This window comes from Hipposideros armiger, unplaced genomic scaffold (assembly GCF_001890085.2).
Source record: "Hipposideros armiger isolate ML-2016 unplaced genomic scaffold, ASM189008v1 scaffold_50, whole genome shotgun sequence".
In the NCBI taxonomy this organism is placed as follows: Eukaryota; Metazoa; Chordata; class Mammalia; order Chiroptera; family Hipposideridae; genus Hipposideros; species Hipposideros armiger.
Window position 1 is genome coordinate 3,576,200 of NW_017731400.1, and position 12,574 is coordinate 3,588,773.

At 38.6% G+C, this 12,574-nt stretch overlaps 1 protein-coding gene across 7 annotated transcripts in view; it reads right to left on the minus strand.

Moving 5' to 3' along the window:
• Positions 1–12,574, minus strand: part of CDKAL1 (CDKAL1 threonylcarbamoyladenosine tRNA methylthiotransferase) — a 667,723-nt gene that overhangs the window by 531,175 nt on the left and 123,974 nt on the right. For all 7 annotated transcript variants that reach the window (XM_019640497.1, XM_019640496.1, XM_019640494.1 and 4 more), the window contains one exon: positions 4,412–4,496. In XM_019640497.1, the coding sequence (XP_019496042.1) occupies positions 4,412–4,496 (85 nt within the window). The remainder of the gene's footprint in view (positions 1–4,411; positions 4,497–12,574) is intronic.

Consider the following 12,574-nt stretch of genomic DNA (forward strand, 5'->3'; position numbering starts at 1 on the left):
GTGATGACAAGGGAGAAAGCATCTAAATAAAGCAAAATGCTTGACAAGACTTGTAGGTCATCTATCACTGGAAGTCTTTAAATGTATCAATGTCACTTGATTTTGGTGTTGTCAGTGTTCTTTTTTGCAGGGTTATATTTATTCTGGAAACAATTCAAATGTTAGCTTCGGTGTTAACAAGAACTAGCTGTAATTATCAAAAGCCTTGAAAGCCATTTTAAAATATGCTATTCACCTATAATACTGTTTTCAAATTTTCTTTCCATCAAGCAGAATATTGCATTAAAGGAACCTGTGCTTGCCTCCACAAGATTTGTAGCATTTAAATGACAAACTTTTCTTATATGGTTACCTCAATCAATCAAACACAGTATCATTATTCTGATCCACATTCAAAAAACATTATATATAAGTGTATGTATATATATATATATATATATATATATATGAAACAAAACTCACTGACACAAGTTATATTTGAGACTTTAAACTTTTAGAAACTGTCTAGAAGCATATCCATTAATTACATTATAAGGCTGATAATCCCAGAAACTTAATTCTCTACCATCTGTATTTAGGGGGCAAATGTAGCACTGAAACACCTTCATGTCGTATTTACCTTTCCTATAGAGGAAAAAAAAAATCGATAATCTAAGAACACGACAGACTTCTCATGAAACAAAAAGCATTCTTTGACAATGAGCAGCATCTGATAAACATCTTCTCAGCTCACTGTTTAATTCTTCCTTCTCTCGCTCCGAACCATGACCCTAATTCCCCTGTTCATCCCACACCACTGCCACCCTCCTCTGCCTCCCACCACGCTCCTTCTATAATTTCTACGTTGAGGATGCCATCACGTTCCACGATCATCACGTTCCACGATCATTTCTATGCAAACAATATAAAATCTGTATCACAAAGGTTGGTCGCTTTGATATCTGCCTCAATTCTACAACTGCTTATCTGATATCTTTATCTGGGAAGCATAGTAATAAAATGGTTAAATGTACAAACTCTCGTCAAGCTGCCTAGGTTAAAATCTCACCTCCACCACTTATGAACTGAACAGCCTTGGAGAACTTCATCTGTAAAACAGATGCTGCTTCATCTGTAAACTAGAAATTGAAATCTACAATTTGAGAGACTGCAAGAATTAAGCTAGGTAACATCCAACTGGTGTAAAACACTTTCAACAGTGCCTACCACAGAGAAGACAATGGATAAAGATCAAATGTTAACCATTGTTTTATTACAGTATTTAGCTGTGACTTCACATACAGCAAACTCAAAACCAAAACATGTCTTCCCTCTAACTGAACTCCCTTTCTGGGATTCCCTATTTCACCATAGTCAGAGATGTTGGAGTCATATTCAGCAATGTTGACAGTGTAAAGAATTCTTCCTTCTCAAGTCAAGTCCTTCCTTCCAACTCTGAATGCCACCACCTGAGATGAGGCCATCAGCACCTGGACTGCTGCAGCTCTGTCCTAAATGGACTCCTGATCTATACCCTCAAATAGCTAGACTTAATTTAAATCTGTACTCATTATGACTGTGTAGAGTAAGTACCATAATAAACAAATAGATCAATAAAACTAGAGAGCCCAGGGACAGGCTCAAGCACCGACAGACACTCAATAATCAACATATGACAGTGGGTAATACTGAGATAAAAAGAGAAATGCTCAATTTCTTAAAAAACAGAAACAAAACAATAAATTATATTGGAAAAATTTGGTGTCTACTTCGAACAAAAAATAATTTTTTTTTGAAATTTAAAATAAATCAGGAGCCCTTCCTGGTCCCACACCAAAAAAACACTCGAGATAGATTATAAACCTAAATGTAAGAAATAAAAACTGTAAAACTTTTAGAAGAAAATATCGGAGAATATCTTAATAACTTAATAAGCAATTAAGAGCACAGGCCCAAAGGAAAAGACTGATAAATTTTAAACCAGAATTTATCTTCATCATAAGATATGGCCAAAGAAAGTGAAAAGATAAGACACAATTGATATTTGCAACATGTGTAACAAGTAAGGATTAGTATCTATAATACATATAATGTATTCACATAAATAAATAATAAAAAGACAAATAATCCAACAGAAGAAAAATATTTGAAAAGCCATTTCACAAAAAAGGAAAATCCAAATGGCCAACAAACATAAAAAGATGCTCAACATCATTAATCATGGGAATGTTAATTAAAACCACATTGAGAAACCACCTCCACCACCAGATTGGCAAAATTTAGAAGTCTGGGGGCCAGCCGAGTGGCACGTTGTTTAGGAGTTGGCTTAGTACGCCAGCTCTGAGCAGCAGGGCCCCAGTTCAGATCCTACATTAGGACCAGTGACGCTGCACCCTCTACAGCTAAGATAGTGAACAACAGCTCGACCTGGAGCTGGGCTGCCGTGAGTTGCCGGCGACAGCGTAGGCTGCAGTGGGGCTGGCCGGCAGCGGGCGTGAGCTGCCATGAGCAGCCATGAGTGGCTGTTCAATGGCCGGCGACCAATCTGCCTCACCCGGGAAGAGCGCAATGATAATACCAACATGGGCCAGTGAAGCAACATCCTCCACAACTAGACTGAAGAACAGAAGGACAGCAACTTGTCTGTTCCCCTTTCCCAATTCCCCAATGCTGTTCCCCTCCCCTAATTCCCCAATTAAAAAAAAAATCTTTAATAAAAAAAAAAATTGGGAAGTCTGACCATATCAAGTATGAGCAAGAACTAAAACAACAACTATGCACAGCCACTACTGGAGGGAGTGAACACTGACTGGTACATGCATTCAGGGAAAGGGTTTTTGGCATTACCTACTGGTCTGAATATGCACATGTCTGTTACTCAATAATTCAACTCCTAGGTATACATCCTAAAATAACTCTTGCACATGTGCACCAGAAAATATGTTCAGAATATTCTTAGCAGCAGTGTTCATGCAAGCAAAACACTGGGGAAAAACTTGAAAATGTATCAATAACAAAATGGATAAATCGTGGCAAACTCATGCATCAAATGGCCAGAGTTACTTTCCTCAGCATAATGCTGAGGAAAAGAAGCAAATCTCAGAACACAAATGGTATAAGTCCAATAAACAATGTCCAAAACATGGCAAAACTGAACAGCACATTGTTTAGAGATATACTTAATAGGTGATAAATTTAATTACTAATAAAAGCAAGGAAATGACTCCCAGAAGTCAGGATAAAAAGTACTATTTTTAAGGGTATGACTGGAAGAGGGACACAGGAGGATTCTAAGGTCTTGACAAGGTCATATTTCTTGGGTAGTGGACATATGGGTGTTAAGGTTATTATTATTTAAACTGTATAGGTTTCATAAATCTTGCATCTGTATATTTCATATAAAACCAATTTGTGGGGAGGGGAATGAGTTTGAGAGTGAAGGCAGAAAGTGAAGAATCTTAAGTCTGGCTGGGAAGGCAAGAAGAAAAATAGGACAGTAGCTCAATAGGTACATGGGGCTGATTAGACCTGAGCATGTTTAAATACCAATGAAAAGGCACCAATGGAATTGGAGAAATTGGAAACACAGAAGAATCAGTACATAATTGATAGAATGAGGTTCCTAAGAAGGTGGGTGGGGTAAGATTCAGAGCACGTGAAATAAAAGATACTTCTTTCACTTTAACTTGAGGGGACAAGCAAGAACCAAGGATATGAACATGCCCATCTCCCCCAACAAAGTGTATTTCCCTTGATAGCCAGGGATTATAGTATCTAGAAGAGGGGTGAGCAAACTGCGGCTCGCGAGCCACATATGGCTCTTTGGGAACATTCCATCTCAAAAGTTTGCCAAACCCTGGAAGAGCCAATCCAGTCCCTCACAACAATTTAGAAATTATTCAAAAGCCATAAATATATTTTTATATAATCACAATTATGTGAATAATATCCTTTAAAAACATTTACAAATGAAACGAAGATAGTTTTATTTTCATTTTCAATTTTACTTCAGAGCCTGCGGCTCACGAGCTGCAGTTTGCTGACCCCTGGCAGCTCTTACATCTCAGAAGTTTGCCGACCCCTGCTCTAGGACAGTACTAGTGGGCAGGAGATAGAAAGGTAGGGACTGCTTTGGGTAGTTTCAAAAAGTATGGACTGGATTCACCGAGAAAAGCACACTGTTAATACTTAACAAATATTCAAGTCCCCTGTTAGCTAACTTCACAAACACTCAAGCCACCTTTTAGAAAAGTCTACATTAAAGTTTCACTGTCAGATAAATTCAAAAGAATATAATCTTAAAAGTGCATTTCATACCTGCTTGGTACATACAGGATATTTATAGTATCAATCTTTTAAAAGTTAATTTCCAGAAATTAACTCTTACCTCACTTTTAAAAAAATAAGAAAAAGAAAACCAACTTCTACTTACTTAATGGAGTTTCTAAAGTGGTCCTCAGCCGGGTTTTTTACAGTACAACTATTCAGGAGCCATAAATCTGCATCTGAGGCATTTTCTATGAAAAAGATGAATACAGAAAAGAAAAGTAGGTATCACATTTAATCAGTCAGAAATATCCAAGTGCTAACTCAGGGGCACTGGGCCTGCTGGGGGAGAGCAGACAGAGGTAGCAGATAGTCAAGTAAACAGGCAGTTATAATACAGCAGGTAATTTTTATAATATTGAAATATTCATGAGAAGTAAATATTAAAATGTATAACCTGTGCTATTATCTTTTCATTTAAAATATAAAGAGGATCAGCATTTGCTTCCTATATTTTCAATACCTGAGAGTATTTAATAATTTCCAAAAACTAAAGTGAAACTGGCCTAGTCTTACCTCTGAATATGAAATTAATTGCCTCTTTTGGGGCTGCATGCTAATATTTTTCAAGCACATTATCATACACCAACTATTCTTGAGCTTGAAAAATTATTAAAAATTTGTCTTCCTTGAAAAAGTTAAAGGTTTGCCTCAAAGTGAGGCTTTTATTCCTCTCGACAATTTGATTAAATATTGTTATATACCATAATATAATAATAAACTCATGAGCAATGCAACAACTCATCCAAACCCATCATGTTTATTGAAATGAATTTATAAATGCCTGAAGTGCTTGATGCTGTTCCCATTACCTTGCTGCCTGAAAGGACTTACATGTTAAAATAGGATTACCACATGGAAAGTAAAGTCAAAATTGAAAACTGCAGCACGTGCAATGGCATTTCAGTAAGAACAATGCTAAGGTCAAAAGACATGAACAACTAAAAGGACATACGGACGGACGTCTGTGTGTACAACCTCTACCTGAGAAGCTGGCTTCGAGGGGGAGCACATCAAAGCTTGAGTAACTTGGAAAAAGCATTTTTCCCCAACATTTTATTACAAAAAATGGTAAAATATTTATAAACAGGCAAGATCCAAAAATTCTTGACATGTTAAAAAGGCAAGGGAAGCTCCTTACCCGACACATCAGCTGAATACTATGATCCCACCTAACTTGTCTCACTCCTCCCACTACCACTCCCCCATAGTATGCGTCCCACCCAACATCCAGAGTGGCCTCTTGTAAAACAAATTTGGTTATGTCACTTCCCTGCTCAAACTCAGAAATGATGAGTATTCATCTACCTCTTCTAGTTCCCTCCAAACTATTCCCCACAACGCCACCGGAAAGATATTCCTTTAATAGCCATCTGATCACAGCACTCTTGAACTCGTCCCATGATTTCACAGTGGTATTTAAGGCATGTCCAGGGGGCGCCACCTCCCCAACCTCAATATTCCTTTCTCCCTCCAGCCACACCAAACCACCTGGAATTCCTAAAACACATTTCTTTTCTTCATGGGATGACAACTCATAAACCCCTTCACCTGCCTGTGCATCTGGCTAACTCCTTCTCATCCTTTCGATTCAGCTGGAGATTTGTTCGATGCCTCCTCTTCAAACTCCCCGAGTAGACTGTGCATAGGCTATTCTGGCACTTGACAATTCTGTATTAAAAGAATTCATTTTTCCATCTGTCTTTATTACTAGTTAAGAGATCCTGAAGAGAACATATTTATCTGCTGCTCTCTGAATGTCCAGGGCCTAACATGGTGGTGGGCACAGAATAGGCATTCCAACAGCCATCAAACATGAAACAATATGCAAATAGGTACGATAAGAAAGATGACAGAGGGATAAGGTGTGAGACCACATGTACATGGCACGTCTACCAACCTCCTAAAGCTCTGAAGGCCGTGCTATTATAATATTCTGAAATAAGCTTCAAGAAGGTCACCAATTTATTTAACAAATTTTAATTTGAGACATTACCTTATTCATAGCTATATCCCCAGCACTTATTAGTGTCTCGTAAATGGTGGATACTCATTAAATATTTACTGAACAAATGCTGAATTTTGAAAGATGAAGCAAAACTATAAGCAATGTATTATGTAGATAAGAAAAAATCATGGATGTCTGTTAGCTAATGATAAGAAAATATAGAGATTGTGGATTTATTTGAAACAAACAAAACCAAAGTCAGAACTATCTGTGCCAGATGCCAGCTTAGGATCCTGGCACATTCTTCTATTCAGTCTCCTTAAAGCCATCAGACAACTCTTACCATATTTCAACAAAAGCCCTCTCAAGGAGAATTTCAGCAATAAATAAGGCAAATCATTCTACTTTGTCTGGAATTTTGTCCATGTTGGAACGTACTGACTTTCAAAATAAAGTGAATACCATGCTGGTCACCTAGTAGTTGGAATCAACAGGAAACCTGTGATATACCCAAATGCCCACAAAATTACCTAACTTTTTAGTAAGCATCTTCAAAAGAGAATGTCTCTTCTCCAATGAACAGTTTCTTATCCAATTATTTCTGAACTCAGTTTTGGGTTAATACATCTTATTTAGTATTGTCAAAAGACTGTTCTAGTTCCAAGCATAAATCAGTCACTCAACAACCAAAACACAGAGGATTTACTACGTGCCAGACTCCATTCTAGGTAACTGCGATATGGCTATGACCAGAGTTTCTACCTTCAAGGAGTTTACAGTCTTAAGGAGGGAGTTTGATAAAAATAAATACCAGGTAAACAAGCAAGATAATTTCAGGTACCCGTCAATAATATTAAGACAATAAAAGAGATAATGGACAAAGAATAATTGGGGGGTTTGTTGATCAAATCAGTCTCCCTTAGAAGTTCAAATCTGAATTGGGACTTAAATAATAAATAATGGGAAGGAATCTGCAAAGATCAGAAGGAAGACCTTTTTTTTTTGGAGGTAGAATCAAGAGAAGTCACTGAAAGATTAAATATGAGTCATGCAAGAAGTAATCAAGGGGCCAGCCAAGTGACGCACTGGTTAAGAGCTGGTTTGGGACGCCAGAGGGCCCCAGTTCGGATCCCACATATGAGGGCCAGTGACACTGGCCTCTACAGCTAAGATGCTGAACAACAGCTCAACCTGGAGCTAGGCTGGGGTAGGTTGCCGGCGATGGCGTAGGCTGCAGCCCCTACTGCAGTGGGTTGCCATGGGCTACCGTGTGTAGCCAGCAGCCAGCATGAGCAGCCGTCCAGCAGCCCGCAACTAATCTGCCTCGCCCGGGAAGAGCGCAATGATGGTGCCAACTTGGGCCAGTGAAGCAACGTCCTCCACAACTAGACTGAAGAACAAAACGACAGCAACTTGTCTGTTCCCCTTTCCTGATTCCCCAATGCTGTTCCCCTGCCCCAATTCCCTAATAAAAAAATCTTTAAAAAAAAAATAGTAATCAAGTAGGATTCCTAAGCACATGGGAAGGATTTTGGCCTGAGCATCAGTTGTTTGTAGTGCCATTTATTGAGATGGGGAGGGTTTGGAAAGAATCAGATTTGGAGACTAGACAACCAATAGGGGATTTTTTGGGGGGGGTGGGTGGATGGGACCACTATATATATTTGAGATCCCTATTAAATATCCAACTAGAAATACTGATCAGCCATTTGTATATGAAACCTAAGCTCGGGGGAGTCTTTCAGGCTGGGGACACAAATGGGAGAATCAAAACCCTATAGAAGATATCTGAATTTATAGGAATGGATGAGTTCACCTACGGAGAGTGTATGGGGGTAGAAGACAACACTGGGTCATTCAAAGGTCTGGTAGACAATTTAAGATGAGACAAGGACATTGAAGAGGAGCAGCCAATAAGTCTAGAGGATAAAAACTAGGGAACATGGTGTAATAGAAATGCAGAGAAGAAAGCATTTCAAATAGGAGTAATTAGTTATGTTAAATGCTAAGAGTTCAAGAAAGATATACGTATAAATATTAGTACTGTTAACAAAAGGATAAAATGACCCTCACACTTTTTCATTTTCCTTTCTCAATCCTGAGTATTCGCTTGCTCTGTGCCAACCCACAATCACTGAGCAAAGGCCCTCTTCTACTAAGTAACACAGAAAACAAACTCAGCACAAAAGGGGAGGAGAAAAATAAATCGAGTATGCCTATTTGCCAATAAAGAATGCTGATTCTACATGTTTTGCCCTCTTATGAACACATTACCTGGGTTCTAATGCTAAGATGTCATCAACTATAAGAAACACGATCTACGTTGCAACAGCTCTTCAAGAGGAGTGCAGCATTATATTCATGTTCTTATCAATTTTAAGATACATCCTAACTTCAAATATCAACATGGGAGGCAGGATGGGGTGAAATGCATTTGAAACTGAAGAAAAGAGTCAGTTTAGCTTGTCTACCTTGGAGCGGCACCATCTAGAAAAGTCAAGATATACCAGAAGGCCAACCTCTCCAGAACTTTACCACCCAAAAGAAAATAAGTGTTCGAATTTACGACCACTAGTAGATGAGTTGGTTATTGGATTAAACATCTGAGAAGGGGAGGTGAACGCCTTACAGTCTTGCCTTAATCAGAGCATCCATATGAGGTTCTCCAGTGCCTGAGAGGGAGAAGTAGTGTTACAGAAAGGCCCTCGCGGGAAAGGAGGACTCTCTAGGAAGATGGACTAGAATGGACAGAGCAAGGGAAAGGCAGTAAGAAGGCACCACCCCTGGAGGCAAAAACCTGGAAAGGACCCAAAAAACAATTCTACCTACTGTGAGATCAGGCCCACAGCACTGTGAACTCATGTGCATATTAGCCACATATTGCCATGGCCTGAGCTGGGATATCAGGACTGGTGTGGAAGCCTAGGAAATGCGAGGTTAGCCAGGTGGAATCTAGACCTCAAGATTTGATTATTTAGTCTTTCATGATCACACCATAATGCTGCAATGAACAGCACTGTGCATATATCATTTTGTATTTTCTCCCAGATTATCTTTGAAATCAGGTCCAAAACAGTGGGATTGTTGGGTCAAAGAACAAATTCGCATGTAATTCTATTACATACTGTCCAATTCTCCTCCACAAGGGGTGTCTCACTTTGCACCCACATGAGTGAGGCATAGGGCTGCCTCTCTGTCCCTGGCATCGCCCACAGAGTGTGCTATCAAACTTGTGTATGTTTGCCAGTTTGGTGAGAAACAGAATGCCAGGTGAGGTTTTAATGTGCATTTCTCTTATTACGAATGAGCTGAGCATCTTTTCATATGTTTAAGGAACATTTGTAGGTTTTTTTCAGGTTTCCATCTGTTCATATCTTTTGCCCACTTTTCTATAGCGCTAGTCATTTTCGTCTCAAATTTTAATTTACTAATACATAAACATACTATATACATGGAAGATATTATTTATCTATGATAGAAGTTACAGTATTTTTCCCCACTTTGTCATTTTACTCTTTTATAGTTTCTTCATACTTTCTTATTTCAAATATCAAATTTATCAACCTCTTATTGCTTCTGGATTTTGAGTCATAATTAGAAAGCTTCCTTTGCTCCCAGATTACTAAGGAGTTCACCCATGCTTTCTTCTAATACACACATGGCTTCACATTTAGATCTTTGCTCTATTAGGAATTTATCCTGATATACATTGATCTTTCTGAATTTTTAAAACGCAAAATGAAATAAGATGCTATATTCTCCTATCAAACTGGAAAATATTAAGTATAATACTACCTAATGCTAGCAAAGGAAAGGGGAAACTGGCAACCTCTTCCTCTGCTGATAGCAGTCTGCACTGATGAAAGTAGAATGTAACATAGGAACTGCTAGCAATTTTAACGTGCTTCACAATTTCTCCTACACATGGCTGCAGGATACGTGCACCACACACACGCATATTTATACACATATATACACACACATGAATATATACACATACACATGTAAATTTTTAAATTCTTATTGAAGATTTACGGGCATAAAAAAGAACTAGAAAGCTTACATATTAAGAGGTTGGTTAAATAAATTATGAGACCGCAGCTAAAACACCATTTAGTTGTTTAAAAAGCAAGATAAATCTGCAAGTGCTGATTTATAATAATATCTGTTATATCCTCAGGTGAAACAAAGCAAGGTGCAGAAGAGTAGGTCTTGTATTTCACTTGTGTTTTAAAAAGGAAAAGAGAAATTCTGTTCTAAGCAAAGAAATTTCTAGAAGCATATATATGAAATCATCTGAAGTGTTTGTCCTTGAAGTAGGAGGAAAGTTTAGTTGTCCCCCAACACAGCGTTTGTGCACCTTTTATACTCTTTGTCTTTTCTTCTTTTAAATTGCATGGACATTACTTTCATAATTTTATAAATTTTAATCCTGAGAAGGGACACATTAATATTTAATTTATATTCATCTGTATTGTTTGAATTTTTAAAAGCATGTGTTGCCTTTTTCATTTAAGAAAACTAATCAAGCCTTTTTACTTTTTTTTAAGTTTCCTTTTCCATAGAGCTTAGAGTCAATAGTGTTCTTTCATTTTAAGGTGAGAACATAAACTATTTTCCTGCTGTGATCCATCAAGAAAACAGTGGTCTGATATACATTTTCCAGGGAACTTTTCTCCCCACTGCTAAAAGCTTTTTGTACTCACTGAACCAGTAAAATAATGGTCATTGACACATCAACCACTTTGAACGTGAGGATAGAAAAACAAACTATTGTTTTCATCGAAACACATTTACTTTCCAAACTATTTCTTTAGATAAATGTTACTTTTAAATCTAACATAATAAAAATGTGATTAGCAATAATGATAATGGCTAACATTACAGAGTACATATTATGTGTTCAGCAATGAGCCAAGCATGTCAAATTTGGGCTTATTTGGGGTTTTTTTCCATTTAATCCTCCCAATTTGAGGTGGGTTCATTTTTTGCTCCAGTTTTACAGAGGGAGAATCGAAGCCTAAGAAAAGTAACGTGCCTAAAATCACACAGTAAGAGTGTAGGCCAGGATTAGAAATCCAGAAAAACTGACTCTAGGGACTGTAAATTTAAGGAAATTAGAATGCCTCATTAGTGGTTCTTTGCATCTTGATCAAAAATAGTGCAGACAAGATCCAAAAACAAAATATAGAAGTATTACATGGCCTTGAGGTTGCCTTATGGTATTTCTAAAAAGACTAATGATCAGGCTTCAAAAGGAGCTGCTCGGCTATTTCCAAAATTTCCAAGATCTTGAACACGTCAGCTCTTGGCCTTCTCTATCAGTGAGAGACATGAGAGTAAAGGGAGAATTCGTGAGTGCAGGATCAATGCTCCAAAGTGCAGGCTGGCGAGCGTTGGTGGTATAGTGGTGAGCATAGCTGCCTTCCAAAGTGCAGGCTGACTCCCCTAACAACCCATCTTCCCTTCACCCTGCAGGCTTCTGCGTCATCATGGCATTATACAAGGGATGGTATAATTCCACACTACTCAGTAGAACGAAACATTTATCTTACACAACTGTTCCATTTGCAAGTCAACTAGAGGAGCAGCATAAAACAGTAAATCTAAACATTTAGGTAAGGCAATTAAGCACACCGATATAAATAAAAATTCACTAAGAACGAAGAGGGATAAAAGTATGTTTAGGACCCAACAGCTGTTTGCTTTTTCTTGGTGGTGGGGGGGGTGGGGGTGGAGGGGAGTTACCACAAAACAAATATCCACTACACGTAATCATACCAGGGTATGCACCTGTGTTAATACAAATCTTTGAATGCCTACCAAAAACTCAGGGAATAGAGTATGCTTTAATAAGAAAATTTAAAAGCACCTTTAAGGGCCGGCCAAGTGGCACATTGTTTAAGAGTTGGCTTGGGACGCCAACTCTGAGCAGTAGAGCCCCAGTTCAGATCCCACATGAGGGCCAGTGATGCTGTGCCCTCTACAGCTAAGATGGTGAACAACAGCTCCACCTGGAGCGGGGCTGCCGTGAGTCGCCGGCGACATCGTAGGCTGCAGTGGGGCTGGCCGGCAGCTATCGTGAGCTATCGTGAGCTGCTGTGAGCGGCCGTCCAATGGCCGGGGAGCGACTGCATCCCCAGGGAAGACCGCAATGATAATACCAACATGGGCCAGTGAAGCAATATTCTCCACAACTAGACTGAAGAACAAAAGGACAACAACGTATCTGTTCCCTCCCCCCAAATCCCCAATAAAATCTTTAAAAATAAAATAAAATAAAAGCACCTTTAAGATGCATCTTGAAAAATAATTTCTTAA